The sequence below is a fragment of the Rhineura floridana genome, chromosome 18 (genome assembly GCF_030035675.1).
Source record: "Rhineura floridana isolate rRhiFlo1 chromosome 18, rRhiFlo1.hap2, whole genome shotgun sequence".
Taxonomy (NCBI): domain Eukaryota; kingdom Metazoa; phylum Chordata; class Lepidosauria; order Squamata; family Rhineuridae; genus Rhineura; species Rhineura floridana.
This window is the reverse complement of record NC_084497.1, coordinates 20,402,486-20,422,551: the sequence shown is the minus strand read 5'-3', so window position 1 is coordinate 20,422,551 and position 20,066 is coordinate 20,402,486. Positions and strand designations below refer to the sequence as shown.

The 20,066-nt window shown below is 50.7% G+C and overlaps 1 protein-coding gene across 7 annotated transcripts in view; it reads right to left on the bottom strand.

Moving 5' to 3' along the window:
• Positions 1-20,066, bottom strand: part of CASZ1 (castor zinc finger 1) — a 416,252-nt gene that overhangs the window by 42,352 nt on the left and 353,834 nt on the right. For 6 of the 7 annotated variants that reach the window (XM_061602125.1, XM_061602124.1, XM_061602129.1 and 3 more), the window contains 2 exons: positions 13,018-13,861; positions 9,811-9,879 (listed from right to left, as the gene is read on the bottom strand). In XM_061602125.1, coding sequence (XP_061458109.1) covers positions 9,811-9,879; positions 13,018-13,861 — 913 coding nt within the window. The remainder of the gene's footprint in view (positions 1-9,810; positions 9,880-13,017; positions 13,862-20,066) is intronic. The other variant, XM_061602127.1, reaches the window with a different exon arrangement.

Below are 20,066 nucleotides of genomic sequence, written 5' to 3'. Positions count from 1 at the left end.
GGTGCTAAGGAACTCTACAGCCTTGTACAAGTACAGTCCTGCAGGGGGAACCCATGGAAGTTTAGACCTGTAGCAGAGATGCATCTTAACTGGAAAGATCTGGATCGCGCTCAAGAGATGTGGCAATAACAACAGCAATTCATGGTCTCATCTCCTTTGGTTCCAAAGATGCCGTCGCAAGGGGTATGAGGCATGGCTGCAGGCACCCTTGGTTTCAATTAGGGGTTGGTGGGGAACATATTTAAATCTTCTGAGTGTTTTCTTTTGGGCTGCATTGGGGCCCCTATGCCCAGTAGCAGAAGAGTACATCTTAAAATGGCAGTCTAAATGGTGATGAAACAGGCATTTCCCCACACCTGATCTGTTAACTTTCCAATGTTAACTAAGGGCACTGAGCTTTGTGCCCCATCAAATCCACCTGGCTGGCAGAGCTTAGGATGTAAACCATTTCCCTTACTGCTACACCATGCGCTCATCCCAAAGACAGCATGAATGTCTTCTATGCGGAGGCTTCCCCTGGCACTTACAAAGCCCCTGAGGCCTTCCCCTGCTCATTGCCTCCTTGGCCATCAGGGGTTAAAAAGGGCTTACCTTTTTCTCTCTTGAAAAGCACATAGAGCTGAAGGAGGAAGTTGGAAGAGCGACGCTCTCTCCCACTTCCTCTTTCAGCTCTATCTGCGTTTCAAGGCTTAGATTAATTCTACTGGATCCAACTTTTACCCAAATCCCTTGGAAAAGTGAACAGTTAGTCCGTGTGCATGCACTTTCTTTCTGTCTCTTGTGGGAAGAAGGGGGAAAAATGACCAGAGGGGGTGGTGCCCACCACACTCACTCAAAATTTGAAAGTGCCCACAGGCCTAAAACATTTGGTGGCCCCTGCCCTATTCCCCATAGCTATCCATACACTCGCCCTGCTTCTTGACTTCTGCTGACGCCAGGCTCCTAGAAGTGCTTCCAGGTCCTACCTTTGTAGACTCCTGGTTCTGCTGCCTTTCTGCCTGGCTCGCAGATCCTTGCCTTGCTATACAATTTCTGCCACCCACTTCTTGTCCTCTTCTCCTACGTCTAATTCAGGGGTGGCTGTAGGACCTGCCGTGTGTGTGTGTGTGTTTTGGAATATTTGCTTTTTGCCCACTGTGAGTTTGGTGCACAACCACTGAGCCCCTGGGGTACAAGGGCAACTGAAAAGAGAAAGTGTACCCTCTCCAGGAAGAAGGAGCCATCTGTCAAGCCATTGAGAAGTGGCAACATGCAGCGGCTCCCAACGGACACACCAGCCGCTAGTGCCAACCAAACAGGGGCGGGATTTCTGCCAGTGGGGAAGCATGAGAGGAAGTAGTGACAAGGAAGGAGGAAGCCCCACAAATTGGTGCAAAAAGGGGCTGCTTCACAGGCACAATGAGACAGTGCTGTTCATTCATCCTGGCCGGAGCAGGAGAAAGGCCTTCCTAATGGGGCAGAGGGGCAGTTAGAGTTGATGGACCATTTCTAAGAAGGACGGAATCTCATAGCTCGGTGGTGCAAAGGCTCAATCCCCAGCATCCCTGGGTAGGGCTGGGGAAGACTGACTCCCTGTCACTGAAACCCTGGAGAGTGGCTGTCAGTTAGCAGAGTCAATACTGAGCTAGACGGGCCAAAAAGCTAGCTCAGTATAAGGCCGCTTCCTATGACTTAAGGGAAGAACTATAGTTCAGAGGCTCTGTCTTGCAAGTTCAATCCCATGTATCTTCGAGCTAAGGCCAGGAATGTCCCCTGCCTGAAATCCTGGACAGCTGCTGCCAGTCTGTGCAGCCAACACTGAACTAGATGGATCAGGATGCTTAGGATAAGGCAGCCACTGATGTTCCCTCATCACCATTAGCTACTGTTCATTTAAATCATCAGCTGCCTTTGGTGAGCTGGAAAAGACGGGATGCAGATGAAACTTCTAGGAAAGCTCCACTGTCAAAAAGATCCCGACCCCACTGCTAGAAGAAACCCACACATGACAGATACAGGTTGGCCAGATTTTGCATCAGCTATTGCTATGGTTAAGGGGAGATGGGGATGTGTGGCTAGCAAGCAAATCCCATTTACCCCTGAATTTAACAGGATCAGCAGTAATGAACTTCCTGCCATGCTCTCTCTCTCTCTCTCTCTCTCTCTCTCTCTCTCTCTGTGTGTGTGTGGGGGGGGGGGTGAGGAACAGGTCTGAGGCACTGGGGGATAAAGGGCAAAGGAATCTCACCTGGCCCATGCTCCTGTTGTTAATAGGTTCCTAAAGGGTTATATTTCTCCTGTGTTCTTCCTGACACTTGAAACAGTTCAAACTTATTAATTTTTAAAGGGCAGCATCTGTTCAGCTTCTCAAAAACAGAAAAACTCACACACGCGGCACACTCTGCACACGAGCACCCCTGCTCATTTCGCACACGACCACCAGCCCCCCACTCATTTACACGGATGCGAAATGCATTTTCTAGGTACTGCCTCAAAAGGCAAACAGGCAGAGTGCAACACAAATCACCCTATGCTGAAGGGCGATTTGCAGAAATGGCTTCCGAGGGCTTGCTGTTTCAAACCTCTGAAACGAAACTCGGTTTGAAAATGGCTGCGTGGGCCCAATGAGGGCAAGAGCAAATTGCCAGGCTGCACTGGGAGCACCAACAATGTGTGGGCCTTCTCCCAGGGGTCAGTGTAGGAGGGCAAGGATTGGTGCTCACGGCCAGCTAAGGCACCCCCCAAGAACACACCGTTTTTAAAAAAGACACGACTAACCGTTGCAAGGGCGCAAACACTCACGTGGCCTCAGCAGCCCAGTCAAGGCGTCAAGGTGAGCAGGACTAGGGCTGCCGTGAAGTCAGGATTTTGGCCTCCTCACTGGCCATAGGTGCAAACTCTCAACACCGAGGAGCAAAGGAGCACAGGGCTAGCCTCTGGGGCAGCAGCCTTCTCCTTTGTTTTTAAGTACGAGGTAAGGGTTGACTAAACCACATCTGTGCACTGAGAAGAACTCTACACTAATGTGCTTGAGACATCTGCGTGTTGGCTCTACCTCTTTCTTCAACAGACTCCACCCCTGGACCCCCAAGGGACTGCATCCTGTTTTAGGAACATCAGAAGAGCCTGGCTGCTGGATCAGGCCACGGGCCCATCTAGTCCAGCATCTCTTCTCCCGGTGGCCAACCAGGTGCCCATTATGGGAATCCCCCAAGCAGGACCTGAGCGCAAGAGCACTCTCCCCTCCTGCGGTTTCCAGCAACTGGTATTCAAAGGCATCCTGCCTCTGACCGTGGAGGCAGCGCATAGCCAACATGGCTAGTAGTCACTGATAGCTTTTATCCTCCATGTATTTGTCTAATCCTCTTTTAAAGCCATCCAAGTTGGTGGCCATCACTGCCTCCAGGGAGTGAATTCCATAGTTTAACTATGTGCTCCGTGAAGGACTTCCTTTTGTCTGTCCGGAATCTTCCAGCACACAGCTTCAGTGGATGTCCACAAGTTCTGGTGTCCTACTAGTGTCTCCACCTCTGCCAGGGTGCTGCTTGCTCTGCCAAGTATTGATCCTGAATGCCCAGATTCTAACCCAGGTCAGGTCAGGGCTGAGCCTCAGAAGACCAGCACCCCTAATCTGGGCATGGAGCCTGTGCCACCAGCAGACGTCTGTTCCCCACGTCAGAGGTAAACCATCCCTGAGCCGGGAGAGGTCCCTTGAGCCATACAGGGACTGAAAAGGATTTGCTATCCTGCCAAGAGTGCCCAAGCGGTCAGGAAGCCCAAGAAGGCATTTTGGTGGCAGACAGATTTCAGGATAGAAATACATCCTATTGCTTTAATGTTTGACCTCTTAGGCATTTGGACCTTGTGGTAAAAGCTGCTTTTCACAACATTTAGAGAATCAGGATATAAATTATTAAATCAAATTTAAAGGGAGAAAATGCATGTGCCTAAGCAACAATTACAACTGATTGATTTGTAAATTGCTCCTGCTTGGAGCTGGCTAACAACCATTTTAAAATGAAGAATATTGATATATATCAATATTCTTCATTTTCAAATGGCTGTGCACACAACCACCCTGTTTATTCATGGGCTCAGGCAACCTCGGGCTCACTGGTTGAATCCAGAATGACAAGCCTCCCTCCAATTGCAAGAGCACCCACACACACACCAGAATGACCAACCCGCTAGGTGGCAGCGTGATTGGGGGAAAGATTCGGGAGGCTGGATGTAGACTATACTCTCTGTGGTCCCTGCTTCTCTCAACAGTGTGGTGTAGCAAACAGAGCAGAGTCATTGGTGGCTCTCCAGATGCTGTTGGGGGGAAGAACAAAGCAGGAGCAAGCTCCTCTCTGGGAGCCATAGTTTGGCTTACCACAGGCGTGGGGGAACTTGTGTGGCCCTCCAGATGTTTCTTGAGCTACAACTCCCATTCTCCCCCGACCATTGGCCATACTTGCTGGGGCTGATGGGAGTTGGAGTTCAGCAATCTCTGGAGGGCCAAAGGCCCTTAGCCTATCGTGAAACGCAAACCAGGCCAGTGCCATTTTTAAAAAAGCTCACAATTAAGAGAGAAGGAAGCTGTCAAACAAGCATGAAGATCCATGCCGGGTCAGCAAGAAAGGAAGTGAAATTGAAAGGAGCCTGGCAAGGGGGAGCACATACCCTTGGGCACTGTTGCCGGGGCACTGCGCTTGTGCCCAGATGCATGTGGCGCCTGATGCTTGCACACACCCAGAGAGGCATTTTTGTTTCATTCCCTTGACTTGCTAGATCTGGCAAGGGCTGCTGAGACCCAGATAAATAAATACTAATAAAAATAATAAATACAGAATTCAGCATGCTTAGCAAGTGTTTACACACTCATTACTCTGTAACGATGATGTGCGTGACAGGGGGAAAGGGGGAAAAAAACCCAACTAGCAACCAGCCACCCCAATTACAAGTGACGGGGAGGCAGGGAAGACTCATATAAATAGATATTTAAGCAAGGACCTCAGAAGAACCATCTGTGCCAGGGTGATGGTTAATAGTAATAATAACAACAACAACAACAACAACAACAATAATAATAATAATAATAATAATAATAATGGAGTCTGCAGGAAAAATAAATGTAAATATACAGAGGAAAGATTGCAGCCCCAAGCACCCTGAACTAGCTAAGTGAGGGGCTCAGTTTGGATCACAAAAGGATGGATCCTCCTTAGGCAGTTTTCGGCAATGCCTCTTAATGAACTCATTAGGCTAACTGTGCTGTGCAAACGCAACCCCTCTCTACCCCCTATTTTAATTTAAGGCTTTAAAAGAGATTTCCCCCCTTTTTTTAAAAAAAAAGTTCATGGAAATGAAAGCCTGGCTGTCATAGGTAAGCTGGGTGAGCGTTTGGAACCCGGAATGGGTGGTCCTGGAGGAGCGCTCCTTCACTGACTGGTCTCAGGGGGGCAAGAAGGGATACGTCTCAAGCAAATGCATGTTAACAAAGCACTGATGGGTTTGTCTCCACGCCACCCATCACCCTCAGCTAATGAAAGGCAGCCTATGGAGAAAAGCCTAACAGGTCTTTTGTTCTAGAGAGCGGTACGTACATTTTGTTAAATAAATAAATATAAAAGAATATATTTTTCCAGCATGAAAGGTATAAATTTCTAAACCAGGGCTGACCAATGATATTTTACAGCTGAGGCAGAGCAGAAAATATTGTCCCCTACCCCCCCCCAACCGGCCACGGTGCAAGACCATAGTAGCCAAGGGTAACCAAGTTATTTTGGCACCTGAGGCAGAAAAGTGCCTCCCCCCTTCTGTAATAGTAAAAACACAACTATCTTCAATTAAACAGCAAAATGATTTGCTGCCCTTTCATGACACCTAAAGCAGCCTAACAGCAGGGCCGGGCCAGATCTGAACACAAACAGCTTCTATTTAGCTATCATGACAAATAGCCATTGGGTAGATCTCGCCTCAAATAATTTGTCTGATCATCATCCACACTCATGGGTATCACCCCCGCTTGTGGTATTGAAAAAGTACGTGAAACACTGAGGCATTACAGCAGAACGACCAGGCGTATTCTAGCCAAAAAAGGGGGTGGGGGAGGGAATTCTGATGACCTCCAAGGACACCGCACAGTCTTGGGGCTCAAAGCTGTGGCTGTGAGAGATCATAGCAGGGGTGGCCGATGTGATGCCCTCCAGATGTTGCTGGACTATGGCTCCCTTCATCTGTGACCACTGGCCATGCTGGCTGGGGCTGATGGGTGCCGTGATCCAATCACATCTGGAGGGTATCGTGTTGGCCACCCCTGGATTATAGCCATGGACTTCTCACGGCATAAGTGGGACACATAATCCTGTCCGTTCCCGTAAAATCAAAAGGAGGGGCCTTTCTCTGGGCCTTGCCAAGGGTAGAAGCACAGCTCGGTGGAGCAAGAGGCAGAACCCAAATAGCAGGACACCTTCCTGCACAAAGTGCGGCCGGCCACCTCTCCTTCACGGTTCTTCACTGGTTATGGTTACTTGTATTCCAGCAGACGTTTCTCTGATGAGGCAGCCCATGTTTCAATGTCTTTTTCAGCCAGCATTCCCCAACCTGGGGCCCTCCAGATGCTTTGGACTATCTCCCATCAGCCCCAGCTAGCCACGCCCTCAGGTAGGGGAAAGCAGGTTTAAACCATGGGGCCTGCCTCTTTTTCATAATCACCGCATGAGATTGCAACGTTGCACTTTTCCATTTTTACATTAGAATGGCGGGACATAAAGGTTTTCGTAAAAAATAAAATGCATAAATAAATACCAAGTAGGTGCTGCTCACAACATGGAACCTAAACTGTCCATTGAGTAATTTCTTTGGCTGAGTTTACTGCCAACGCAGCCGCACTAGTCTGAAGGAGGGTGGCTGGGAAGGAACTGCTGTCACCTCTGTCTCGCTGTCCCCTCAACAGACAATGAAGGGAATGGAAGAAGCCTCCTGCTATTTCGGACCACGAAGGAGAGGCCTTCCTCGTCTCATCTTGACTAAAGACAGGCTGATAACTAATGAGCTTGTAAGTTATAGCCAGGCAGGCTCCAATGAGTGTGATTTAAGGCCCCTGAGGAGAAGGACTTTGGGGGGGGGGGAATAAGTATGAGTGGTGTGCACATGTGTGTGTGTAGCGGCTTCCCATATGTGTAACTGTGTGCCCTTTTGTTTCAGATCAGTAGATCTGGGACAACAAACATCCTTCTGCTTCTGTGATTTCCAAGCCGCTAATGTGGATCAGAGAGAGAATTAGAAACTACCATCCTCTTCCCTTTGCGTTAACTATCCGTATTGTGAATATGTTGCTAAGACAGGGGTCCTCTGCAGTCCTCCGGATGTTGCTGAACTACAGCTCCCATCAACCCCACCAAGCGTGGCTAATGGCTAGGGATGATGGGAGTTCTACTTCAGCAACATCTGGAGGGCCAAAGGGTGGGGAACCTGTGGCCCTCCAAATGCTGCTGGACTCCAAACTCCTATTGTCATCCCTGCCCACTGGCCTTGCCAGCTGGGGCTGATGGGAGCTGGAGTCTGGCAACATCCGGAGGGCCAAAGGTTCCCCAACCCTTGCATTAAGGGGGGAAAACAATCTACACCTGGAGACATTTCAGGGAGTTGAAATCAGACTGGAAGATGGGAGCGTCCTTTGTGGTGTGCGCACTCCTCTAGCTTTTGCCTCTTATAAATAGCTTTTGTAGGGTTATGTATGTGTATTGTTTCAAAAACTGGCAAACTCTGCTTGATCGGGGATGACAAGTGGGGCAAAAGTAACTTCTAGCAAGCCAGCATCAACACTCAAAAAGTATAGCCTGTCTCCAGTTACGTGAAGGTAAAAGAAGAAGGCAAGCTGAGTATTTTGTTCCCTATTTCAGGCATGGGTAGACTTCGGGCTTAGAATATCCACTTTGGGTTTTTTTTACTAGAATGATCAGGATCCTCCAACTGGGGCCAGGTGCAAGATAGTGGCTGAGGGCAGAGGCAGGTGCAAAATGGCGGCTCCTCAGGGGGGAGGTGCCAAATGCATACAAACACCCTGAGCATCATACTCTAGAACAGGCGGGAGGGAACATTTGGCCCTCCAGAGGTTGCTGAACTACAACTCCCATCAGCCCCACCAAGCACGGCCAATGACCAATGGTGATGGGCGTTGCAGTTCAGCAACCTCTGGAAGGCCAAAGGTTCCCTCTGCCTGTTGTAGAATGACCTGCACAATCAAGTTACTACTCATCAGGGATTCTAGCAGCCTATTTCAGGAGGGGGGTCTTTGGTGTCAGTGTTGTGTTTGAACAGTTGCAAGTCAGAAACCCCCCCCAGTCTCCTCAAAATAATTCAGGAATCTAGAGCAGATCCAGATCTGCCTTCTGATCACCTGCTTCCTAGGCAAAAGCTAGCCTGGAAGAGTTCAGCAAGCTCTATGGACCTTGAGAAGTCCCATACCTCCTAAGATGAGGGATGGGCAGCCTTTTTTTCTGCCAAGGGCTGCTCCCCTCTGGGGTAATCTGTAAGAGGGCACATGCTGGTGGTGGATGGGGCTGGGGTCAAAAATGGGTGGCCTGGGTGGGTGGCAAAAGTGGCCAAGCCCCTTCCTCCTCGTTGCCACTCTCATGAAATTAGCTTCAGGGCGGCAGGTTGTGATAGGAACATAGAAGGCTGCCTTACACTGAGTCAGACCCTTGCTCTATCTAACTCAACACTGTCCACACTGACTGGCAGTTCTGCAGGGTTTTAAGCAGGACGTCTGTCCCAGCCCTACCAGGAGATGCCATTGGGGACTGAACCGTGGGCCTTCTGCATGAAAAGTGGGTGCTCTGCCACTGAGCTATGGCCGGTCGCTGTCCCTGATGAACGGCGGCCTTTATGGCAGCCTTGTTACAGAAGCCTTTTATCTGCCACTGGTACCTTGGTTTTCATCAGGGCTCCTCCCCTCTCCGTGATGCATTCTTGCTTGCCAGCTCGAGTCCAGCTTTAACCCTGTTTCCAAGGTGCTCCCTCCCCCCCCCCAATTCTAACACTGGCCCTCTCTCTGAACGGCCACGGTCACAACCTCTGTCGTTTCACTGCACCAGCACGACCACCTCTCTGGGCGGGTGAAAAGAAACGGTGGCTAGTTTGCCTGGACAAATCAATTGCAATGTGCCCAAATGAGGAAAATATGTCAACTGGCCAGACATCAAGCAAACCTATCCCATTGTGCTAGACTACTGGTGGAGGGGGAATCTTTATGCTGAAGGCATGGCCTTGCCCTGCTGTGCAACTTGTATACGCTTGCATACGCCACATGACAAGCCGCGGAATAGGAAAGGCCTCTCTCAAGGAACACTGAGTGGAGGAAGCTGCCTTATAGCTGGCCATAATACTTGCCCATTTACCCCAGTGGTCTGCTTCAACTAGCAGCCGCTCTCCACGGCAGGCAGAGAAGCTGGAGAGGCCGAGGGCTGAACCTGGGATCTTCTGCGGGAAAACAGGAGGTGCTCTGCCCCTGACCTATGGCCCTTCCTCCTATGGAGAATGAAGGCCTGAGCCTCTAAAGGCCGAGATGGGGTGCATCGTTCTACTCTTAAGGATTGGGGAGAGGCTTTGTAGGGGACAGGCGGGGAGGTCTGAGCCGGAAACGATGGCCATGGTAGTGGGGAAGTCAGTGTGGATGTCGGAGAGAAATGGAAAGACTCAGTTCCCACAACTGGCTTTTTGCATTTCGCCCAGACAGACAGACAGACAGAGCCCCCCACCCCCTGCAGAGTTCTATATCCCATGGCCCCCTCCGCCCCCCTCCCGAGAAACCCAAGCAGGGGGCGGCGGGAAGAATCAGCCTACCTGGCAATATATTTCTGGTAAATATTTACATCTTCGGTGACAGCTGGTTTGTCAGTGGTTAATCCGTTCCTAATGAGAAACACACACAGGGCAGAGATGGTTAGCGCAAGGCGGTGTCAGGACACGCTCCAAGCCCTCTTCTGCTCACTCTCTCTCTCTCTCTCTCTCTCTCTCTCTCTCTCTCTCGTAAGACTGCCTAACATCCAAGGACAATGGCATGTGCCCAGGAGAGATGTAGGCGCGTCTGCAGGTTCCCGGCTGGGCTCCCTTTAACCCCAGTTCATAATCTACCTTCCCGTAAGCCCCCCCCTTTCCCAAAGGATGCCCTCGCTCTTTGCTGGAAAGGCCAGTTCACAAGTGTCACCTAGGAAAACACACAGTGCAGGCAACACACAGCTTGCGTAGGGCGGCATCCGGTGTTAGTCCTACGCAAAGGAGACCAAATGAAATTAAGAGCCATGGCTAGCTGAGGTTCGTTCATTTCAATGGGTCTAACTCGGAGTACAAGTTAGTTAGAGACAACCCACAATAAATAAATAAACTTGGCGAGTCCCTGAAGGTCTGCGGAGGAAAGGTTCAGGAGCCAAAGTGCCAAGTTTAGGACTGATCGCTTGTAGGTTAGGAAGCTGCCTTAGACCAGACTTATAGTTGTCCAATATTCTTGACTGGCAGCAGATCGCCAGGGTGGGTCTCTTCCCATCACCTGCTCCTTTTTAAACTGGGGGAGGTGGTGGTAATGGTGGCGGCGGTGGCCTGGGGCCTTCTGCATGCAGAGCTGAGCTACAGACCCCCCTGGCTGAATGCTCCCTCCTGCTGCTAGTTCTTCCATTGCCAATTGCCACTCAGACCTCCTGTTTGGTGGGTAACCGAACCAGGGCGGAGAACACCGTTCCTCACTTGCGGCTTGCCAGGCCTCTCCTGATGAGCTCTGACTTCCCCTCCATCTATTATCACCACCATTGCCTTTCGCGGCAGTTTCCGATGGAGGGTGGGATTTCAGTCCTGGATGCCAGATTTCCTGATCGCGCTCTCTCCATAAGCAGGCCCAACGGCTTGTATCCAATGCTAGTCCTACTTAGAGCAGACCCACTGAAGTTCATAGACATGGTTAACTAAGGTTCATTCATTTCAGTGGGTCTCCTCTGAGTAAGTTCTACTTAAGAGCTCTTTCCCTGTCTATATCTGTCTTGGAATTCTAGCTGAGGGTTTTTGCCGTTCTGCGCTCTTTTGGGAGAAAGGATGGGGCATATTTTTTTATTATTATGATTGGTGGTATTCAACACTAGTTTACGCAAAGTAGACTCACTGAAATTAATGGACATGACGAACTTAGGTTCATTAATTTCAATGGGTCTACTCTGAGTTGGACTTTCCTGAACCAACATTAGGATTAGCATTGGATCTGCATGTACAGAGTGTGAAATAATAATATTAATAACAACCACTGCCACAACCCAAACTGCGAGCAGCAAATGAAACAGATTGCGATTGTGTCCTGCCGCCTCCACTCTGCAATGTAAACTCTCCTTTAGAAAGTAGCCCCCTTTGAAGTGACCGGCAGCACTGTAAGTCACCCAGCATAGATAGAGCTTGCTCAGCTAGGTTGCCCAGGTAGGTTACGTAGCCTGCCTTGTGTAGGTAGGCTACACAAGTCTCTTCTGCTCCTTCCTGCTTGATGCAAAGTGAAACCAAAACCAAAAGAGGCCATAGCTGCAGCTCACACCGTGTGCTAGGTAAAGGGTCCGCCGAAATGTGTCACCCACTTCCCTAAGCTTTCAAAGGATGACCGCACACATTCACGGCACACAGAGGAAACCGCATTAGAAGCTCAGCACAAATGTCTTTGCGGCTTCTCTCGCCTCCCCCTGCCCCCATCGCTGCCCCATCCGAAGAAAGTCTTGTGGGCACAGCAGAGAGAGCACTTGAGGTTTGTCCTCCAACCACGATGAAAAGGGAGAGTGTGAGAGAATGGAAGGCAGGAAGGAAACAGAGGCAGGATTGTGATTAACGGCAAAACGAAATAAGGAAAAAATGTGTGTGTGGGGAGAAGCCAAATGTGTTGCGGGTTGACAGCTGCACATCTGTCTGCCCTTGACACACACTGGCCTGATTTGCATGATTAAAAAAAAAACCCTCTCAAGGTGTCTCACAGCTGGCTGCGCGGTGAAGTGGCCATCTGATTGGCCTGGCATGCAACCAGGTGGATTTCCAGCATAGAAAGAGAATGTGAGATACAACTCCAAATGTCCACGCAACGGAGCAGGCAGGCCACCTCCCTGAGCAGAGGGCTGTAACAGAACCGGGCTGCTTTCTGCCATCGCCTTCGATTGCATTCACCACTCACTAGCCATCTTCTCTTAAAACGTCACATCTTTCCTCTCTCTCGTCCCTTCAGCCAGCCCTTCCCAAATTCCGCTCCCCCTCCCCCCAGTTCTCGGTCGCTGTGAGATATTAGAGAAGCAGAAGTACGCTATGCACAGGGATGAGAATGGAATTGCAATGGTGACTTTGTGCCCTAGCACACACTTTCCCTGCTTCTAACACAGCACAGAGGGGGTAAAATTTAGTTCTAAGGATAGGCGAGATCCCTAAAGATTGGCGTGCAAAGTTCAAATTGCTTCTCTTTTGTGAACAGTGAGTTATTGTGGACAATTCTCTAGGGTTGCAGGCAGAGAGAGAGAGTCTGCCCCCATCACCTGCTGCCTGGCCCTTTAAAACAAAAACAAGCACCCAGAGATTCTAAGGACTGAACCTGGGACCTTCTGCGTGTAAAGTGGGTGGTGCTTGTGACAAGGTCCCTCCACTTGGCACACAGTGTGAAGCCTGCAAAAGATCCAGCTTACCCCTCAAATTCAATTAACATGGGACTTGAGGAACTGGTCCACTAAGAAACCTCAGAATGAGCTGTTTTGCTCTGCTAGAATCTAGTGGTCCTAGGGAAACAGGGCTTGACAAGGGGCCCACTGTAGAAAGTCAGGAGAGGTTTGACTCCCCTATAGCAGGGGAAGCCGGTGTGGTGCCCTCCATATGTTGCTGGACTCCCAACTCCCATCAGCCCCAGCCACTTGCCCGGTGCTTGGCAGCCATTGGATTACGTGCCAAACCCAGAAGATGAGCCGAATTAGCAGGTTGGAATTAGCAGGTTGTGCTTTCTGTTCTGTCTCTTAAAGTGGGAGGCGAGATGAACGGAGGGTGGGGTGGACTTACTTAACAGTGGAAACTGTTCCAGTTGTGATGGAGTCCGTCTTGGAGAAGGTGGATTTCAGGTACTCGGGAGCGTTGAAGGGCAAAGAGGCTGGCTGTTCAGGCCCGGCCACTGGAGCGCTGCTGGGGGTACTGGCAAGAGGGGGTGGGCCCAAGCTGGGCGCTGGAGCTTTGACCGGAGTCAGCTTCTGGATGTTCCTGACATCATACTTGGAAGGGCGCCCCACTTTGCCGGTCTTGAAGGCGATGGCCCCTCCCATGTCTGGGCTCCCCTCCCCCGGCTTAAAGAGATGCAAGTACTTGACGTTCTCCAGGTCATACTTGGAGGTCTTCTTGTAGGTGTTGCCATTCTGTGGCCGGAGGGTCTCCCCTGTCTTCAGCTTCTGGATGAAGAAGTCGTACTTGGAGGCCCGAGACATCAGCCCTTGCATCTGGGAGCTGCTGGGGGAAGGCAGAGGCAAAATGGTGGCTTTCGTCTCTGGCAGGAGAGAGGCGTCGGGAGCTGGCAACCTGATTGCTTGCCCCACGACCGGCGGTGCTTCCTTGCAAAGCTTGCTGGTTAGCTCCTCAGTCTTCGTTGAGTGAATCGGCCACGGGACTTGCTCCCCAGCCTTCAGCTTGCGAATGTACTCCTCGTACTTGGAAAAGCGTGCTCGTTTGCTCATGGCATCTTCGCCGGCAAGGGTGGTGGCAACGACAGCAGCGGCCTCTGAGGTAGCAGTGTTCAGCTTCTCAAAGCTGATCTTGCGAGCCAGCTCGTCCCGCATGTTCTGGTCGTCGTAGCCAAACATGCCCAGGAACTCGTTCATGGTGGTGGCAGCGTAGTCCCGCAGCGAGGAGGCCTCTCCTGGAGTAAGTGACAGAAAAAGAGAAGATGTGTCACTCAAAGGGGTGGGTGCCCCCTTTTCCTCATGTGCCAGCAGTAGTGATGGGGTCGGGGGAGAGAGAGAGAAAAGAACATGATATACTGACGTTTGGCTCACTTGTTCGGTTTTACGACTCTTAAATTAATTTGTTTTTTGAAAAAAAAAAGTAATTAATACTGGGGTAAAATAAAAAGAGTTCATCAATGCCAGGAAAATCAATTTCCTAAATGTTCTAGCCGATGGCTTTTCAGTACATTAAACAAAGTTTCATAAATGTCTCTGCACTCTCGCCTTGGCCTAATATGAAGGAAAAAGTCGTTTTACTGGAAGTGAGGCCACTGCCAATCTGCCAAAGGCATCACAAGCTCTCCATGTGTGTGTGTGTGTGTGTGTGTGAGAGAGAGAGAGCGAGAGAGAGGCAGCGATAGGAAGGACATGGGGAAAAGCAGCTGGATGGGAACAGAGAACCAGTGTGGCGTAGTGGTTAGAGTGTCGGACTAGGACTTGGAAGACCAGGGTTCAAATCTCCACTGTGCCACACGCCTCACTGGATGACCTTGGGCCAGTCGGCCATCTCTCAAGCCTTACCGAACTCACAGGGTTGTTGTGAGGACGAAATGGGGAGGGAACCACATAGGCCACCTTGAGCTTCTTGGAAGAAAGGTAGGATGCCAATGCAATACATAAATGAATGAATGAATAAACAGGATGAAAGGAAGCGATGAGGACAGCAGATAGGTAGCAGGCAAAACAAACAAAGAAATAAAAGACAACAGCAGGGAACACAAAAGAGGTTTGCAAAATTGCAAAATGTACGGACAGAAGTTTTCCTCCCTCTCTCAAAATGCTAGATCTTGGGGGTCAGCCGATTAAAGTGATGGGGGATGGATTCAGCATGGGCAAAAGAAAAGCCTTTCTTTGCATAATGCAACATTAACTTATGAAATGTCCCCACAAGACGTGGTTATGGCTATCAAATCAGGAGCCTTTAAAAGGAGACTTAGAGAAACAACTGAAGTCCATCAGTGGCTACTATGCCAGTGCATTCCACTTGCTGGACAGCAGGGGTGGGGAACCTTTGGCCCTCCAGATGCAGCTGAACTACAACTCCCACGACCCCCAGCAAGCATGCCCCATGGTCAGGGATGAATGGCAGTTGCGGTTCAGCAATATTGAGGGGAAGTAAGGTTCCCCACCCTTGAGATGGATAGCAGGAGAGGGCGATAGTGCTCACGTCCTGCTTGTGGGCATCCCACTGAGTCACTGGGGTTGCCGCAGCAGAGAAAAAGATGTGGATTAAACAAGCCTTGGTCTGATCCAGCAGGGCCCTTTTTATCTTCTTTAAAAAACAGGGTGGAAGCAACGGTCATGGGGGGCAGGAGGGCAAAGAGTCAAGGGAAATGTGGGAAAACGAGATGGGCAGCTGGGGACAGAAACTGTGATTGGTGTGAGGCGAGGGAAGGGCGAGAGCTCCGTGGCAAAGCATCTGCCTTGCATTCAGAAGAGCCCAGGTTCAACCCCCAGCAGCAGCACCAGGCAGGCCTGGGAAAGACTCCCTTTCTGAAACCCCAGAGAGACGCTGCCAGTCAGTGTAGACAATACTGAGTTTGATGGAGCAGTGAGTTGTATAAGGCAGCCTTCTTATGTTTACGTTCCTATGATGGTGAGAAGGTGAGACAATGAGATGAAGCCAATGAAGGACGATGTATCCGGGAAAGACTATAAGAGGGTCCGAAGGTCTAATCAGGAACCTGCTCTACCTAGGCTGCCGATTTGGTGCTTTACACTTTGGCACTGCACTCTGACTGCCAAGGAAGAGTCAGAAGTCCGCTTAGAGTGCGCTCGCAACGGTTCCTCGGCAGCAGCCGTCGCTTGAACTGTAACGTGCCTGCTGTCATACAGGACATTGGGCGCCTTAAAGGGGGTCGTGGTTCACTTTAAAGGGCCTGGAGGCTGACCTCTGAGGCCAGGAGGGCCTAACTGGACATGAGGCTGGTTCGCTACCACAGTCCTACAGGACAACGCTTGGGGCTTATGGCTCCGAGTCAGGGTAATCGGTCGTTTCCTAGGACCAGGGGTTTCAAAGAGAGTTCCTATTCCAGGGCTCCTGAAACCTGGCCGTTTATTTTATATTACTTTTTTTTTTTAGACTTTTATCCTGCCTTCTGGCCCAGAAATGGGCCCCAGAGGAGCTCTATGAGGCAGTTTTGCTGGTCACTAGGAAGGACGGCGTGGAGGTCGCTTTATATCAGCGCAAAGGAGAAGATAAAGATTGCTCCAATGTGCCAGAGATGGCGTTTCAGGCTGACGTGGCGGTTCCACCGTTTGCGCTGCCCCCCGCTCTTCTCCCTGGGGGGGGGAAGATGTACTGTGTGCAGAGTCCTCTGAGCCTCCCTCAAGTACGGCTTCTGGCCATTCCCTCTCAACTCTCTGCAAAGGCTTTCGTTCGCCCCACAGCGATGACGGGGAAAGGAAAGAGGTTTTGCGCTGGGGATGAGCCACGCTACGGAAGAGGGAGGCTCCGAAATTCAGTCACGCCTTTAAATATTTCTCCGGTCTTCCAAGCATGCACCTTCCTGGGAGAAAGGCCAGAGGCTCCGTGATGGAGCAACAGCCTTGCACGCAGAAGGTCCCTGATTCAACTCCCGGCATCCCCCGGTAAGGCGAGAAAGGGCTCTGTTCTGAGATCCAGAGAGCCACTGCCAGTCAAAGCTGACGACATTGGGCTGGATGGACCAATGCTCTGATTTGGTATAAGGCAGCTTCCCATGTTCCTGTGTCTTAAGGGAAGGGCCACAGCTCAGTGGTGGGGCATGTGCTTTGCATGCAAGAGGTCCCAGGTTCCATCCCCAATGGCATCTCCAGGGAAGTATGGGACTATCCCCTGCCTGAAACACTGGAGAGCTGCTGCCAGTCAGTGTAGACAACGCTGGGCTGGATGGACCAATGCTCTGATTTGGTACAAGGCAGCTCCCCGTGTTCCTATGTCTAAAGGGAAGGGCCGTAACTCAGTGGTAAAGCATCCGCTTTGCATGTAGAAGGTCCCAGGTTCGGACTTAAACAGCATCTCCCGGCAGGGCTGTAAAAGACTCACTACTGCAGCCCTGGAGAGCTGCTGCCAACTGGCGTGGAAGATTTACACCCCTTCCCTCCTCTGTTGCTACCCCCTCCTGAAGACAGCCCTCGAATGCTGCAATTAGACTTGCAAATAACTGTCTGTCAACAGAAGGGTTGCTTCGAGTCTACACGAGGCACGGGGAGGGGGGAGGAGACGAGGATGCTGCCTGGATGGGGAGGCCCAAAGGCCCCTCAACCTGCAGGCCAAGAGTTCTCCGCCTCTGGCCTAGACAATGCCAAGCGAGATGGGCCAACAGTCTGACTCGGTCCAGGGCAGCTTCCTGTGTCCCACTGCACAAAGTAAAAAGTGGGAGAGGGCCTGCTTGGCATGCAGAAGGTCCTGGTTCAATCCCTCATAGTGTCTCCGGAGAGGGCTGGGAGAGAATCTGCTCTGAAGCCCTGGAGAGTCCGTGTGGGCAGTCCTGAACTGGACGGAGCAAAGTTCTAACTCCAAGTACAAGGCCCTTCCCTGTAGAGCTCAGTGGTCGCTTGCAAACGGCCCCAGCATCTCCAGGTAGGGCTGGGAACGTCCCCTGCCTGAAAACCCTGGAGAGCCGCTGCCAGCCAGTGTAGACAGTACTGCGCTAGATGGATCAAGGGTCTGACTCCGTATACACACCTAAAAAGAGTCTCTTCTGGCAGCTGTTAGAAGTCTGAATTCTTTTGGCAATCGTGATCTGGGACGGATGGGAAATGGCTTAGGAGAGAGTCAAATGGCAATGCAGCATCAGGCGAGGGGAATCGAGGTGGCTTTTCAGGAGACAAAGATCTTGGGTGGGGGTGAAGTAAGGGTGAGAGTGAGGAACGGAAGGGGCAGGGGCTCAGAGATGGGAGAAATAAAAGTTGGGGGGGCCCTTCGGGTAGATGCTTGCCAGCCTCTTCTGTCTTAAAGGAGGTGCACAGACGTATCAAGCGGCATAGGAATCCTTCTCTGTGCTATTGGGAGGGGCAAGAGTGTTAACAGGTAAGGACTCACCTGTGCCACTGCCTCTCCAGCCACCCTGCTGCACCGCGAGCATTGCATTCCGTTCACAAGCCGCAACATCAAAGGTTTCCTCCCACCTCAAAGCTTTCTTTCCCGTTACTACAGCTCCGACAAAAGCAATTAACTCTGTACAATCCCATCTCTCCCAAGTCTAAGATTTCCCAGTTCCTGCTCAGTCTGTCTTCCCCTGTTTCTGCTTTCATCTCTCTTCAGACCTGAAAAACGATCCCTTCGCTTTTTTGCTGCCCCGGCTCCGCTCAACTCCCAGGGCCCAGAGTGGTGAAACCCCCTGCAGGTCAGAATAAAAACCACACCAGAGGGGAGAGAGGGGGTCCAAACGAGAAATTAAACTATTACCGGTTTTAACAGCTCCCATGGAAGATGGCTGCTGGTGGTGGGGGGGGGGGGGACGACTCTCCCCTCCTCTCCCTCCCTCTGTACTTGAGGGTTTTTTTAAGTAGGTGTCATTGCTTAGAAGAATCCAGTTGCAAAGGGTCAAATCAGAGAATGCAAAGATTCCACACCCTGGAGGGTAACGTTGGTGGATGGGAGCTCTTCTCTGCGGTGCTGGAAGTTTGGGATCAAGTGGAAAGCACTTATTTAAAAGACATCACCCCCCTCCAAAAAAAAAAAGAATCCTGAGAACTGTAGTTTGTTAAGGGTACTGGGAATTCTAGCTCTGTGAAGAGTAAGTTACAGTTCCCAGGATTCTTTGGGGGAGCCTTAAATGGATGGTGTGTACGCAGCAAGTAGCTTCCTCTCTGGGCTTTTGGGACTCTTGCAGGAATTTCCTGCAGGGGTGTCCTCGTTTGTTTACCCCAGACTTTGCGATCCCGCAGGAGGGGTCCAAAAGGGACCCACACACAGACCTTGCTCTGATTCCGTTGCTGACCGTTTGTGGGCATCACCAAAGAGCAGAGACCTGTGGGTGCATGTGGCTGGCTTGGAGAGGCCCTCATATCACAAAAGGATTCAGAATTAGAAAAAGAAAAAAGCCCGGCACACAAACACACACACCCCGAAGGGGACTAAAAATAGCCCACAGCAACGCACTATATATGGAAGGGAAAGCAAAAGACCCACATGGAAGAGAAGGTTGGGACTTTGCGGGGTGGGGTGTCCTAAACAAGAGCACCGTTTTCTCTTCTGACCAGAAAAAAAGAGGCGGGGATTCGATAAAGCAGGTGGCATCACGGGTAATTTGGGGGATAGACTGTTGGGAACGGTCACGATCCAAGGCTCTGTGAGCCTCCAATGTGCACATGGAAACCTGTGTAAGTAAAAAGCAAAAGGTAGCCACCTTGGCCCGTGAGAGAAATTCCAAAAATACACACAGGAGGGCAACGCCTTTATCAGGCCAACCAAAATGTCACAAAATACCAAGCCAGTCATATGCTATACACATAAAGCACATGGCTTCCCCCAAAGAATCCTGGGAACTATACTTTAGCCCTCCCAGAACCACAATTCCCAGCATCCTTAACAAATTACAGTTCCCAGGATTCTTTGGGGAAGTCATGTGCTTTAAATATGCTTTAAATGTATGGGGCGGTGTACCTGGTGCCCTCCATATGTTTTGGACTATAGCATGAGGTGGCTGGGGCTGATGGGAGCTGATGTCCAAAGCAGCTGGGGGGCACCTAGTTGGTGAAGGATGGATTAGGTTCTCCTAGCTCCTCCTGTGCAGGTTTCAGGGTTACATGTGGGGACACGAGGACAATGACCGATTCCCCATTTTTGAAAAGATTTCACCAGCCTTAAGAGAAACACAAAATGTGCAGGTAAAAGCTCCTTGAGGGCACCTGCCCTTTTCCAAGGATGCATCCCTTCATATAAGACTTGGGAACTCCTGGCTATCGACTGCACACAGAGCTTCAGAAAGTCTCTCTACAGCTGAAAAGGATGGAGAGGAGCCGTTGGGGAAAGAAAGAACCTTTCTTTGCATGGAGTTGTGTGTGAAGATCGGATCTGGGAGCACTTTTTTCTGGCTGGGGGCTATGGGTCAGTCTAAGCCAGCTTCCATGATCCCTGACTACTGGCTACACTGGCCGGTGGTGGCAGCAATGGGAGTTGGAGTCCAATCA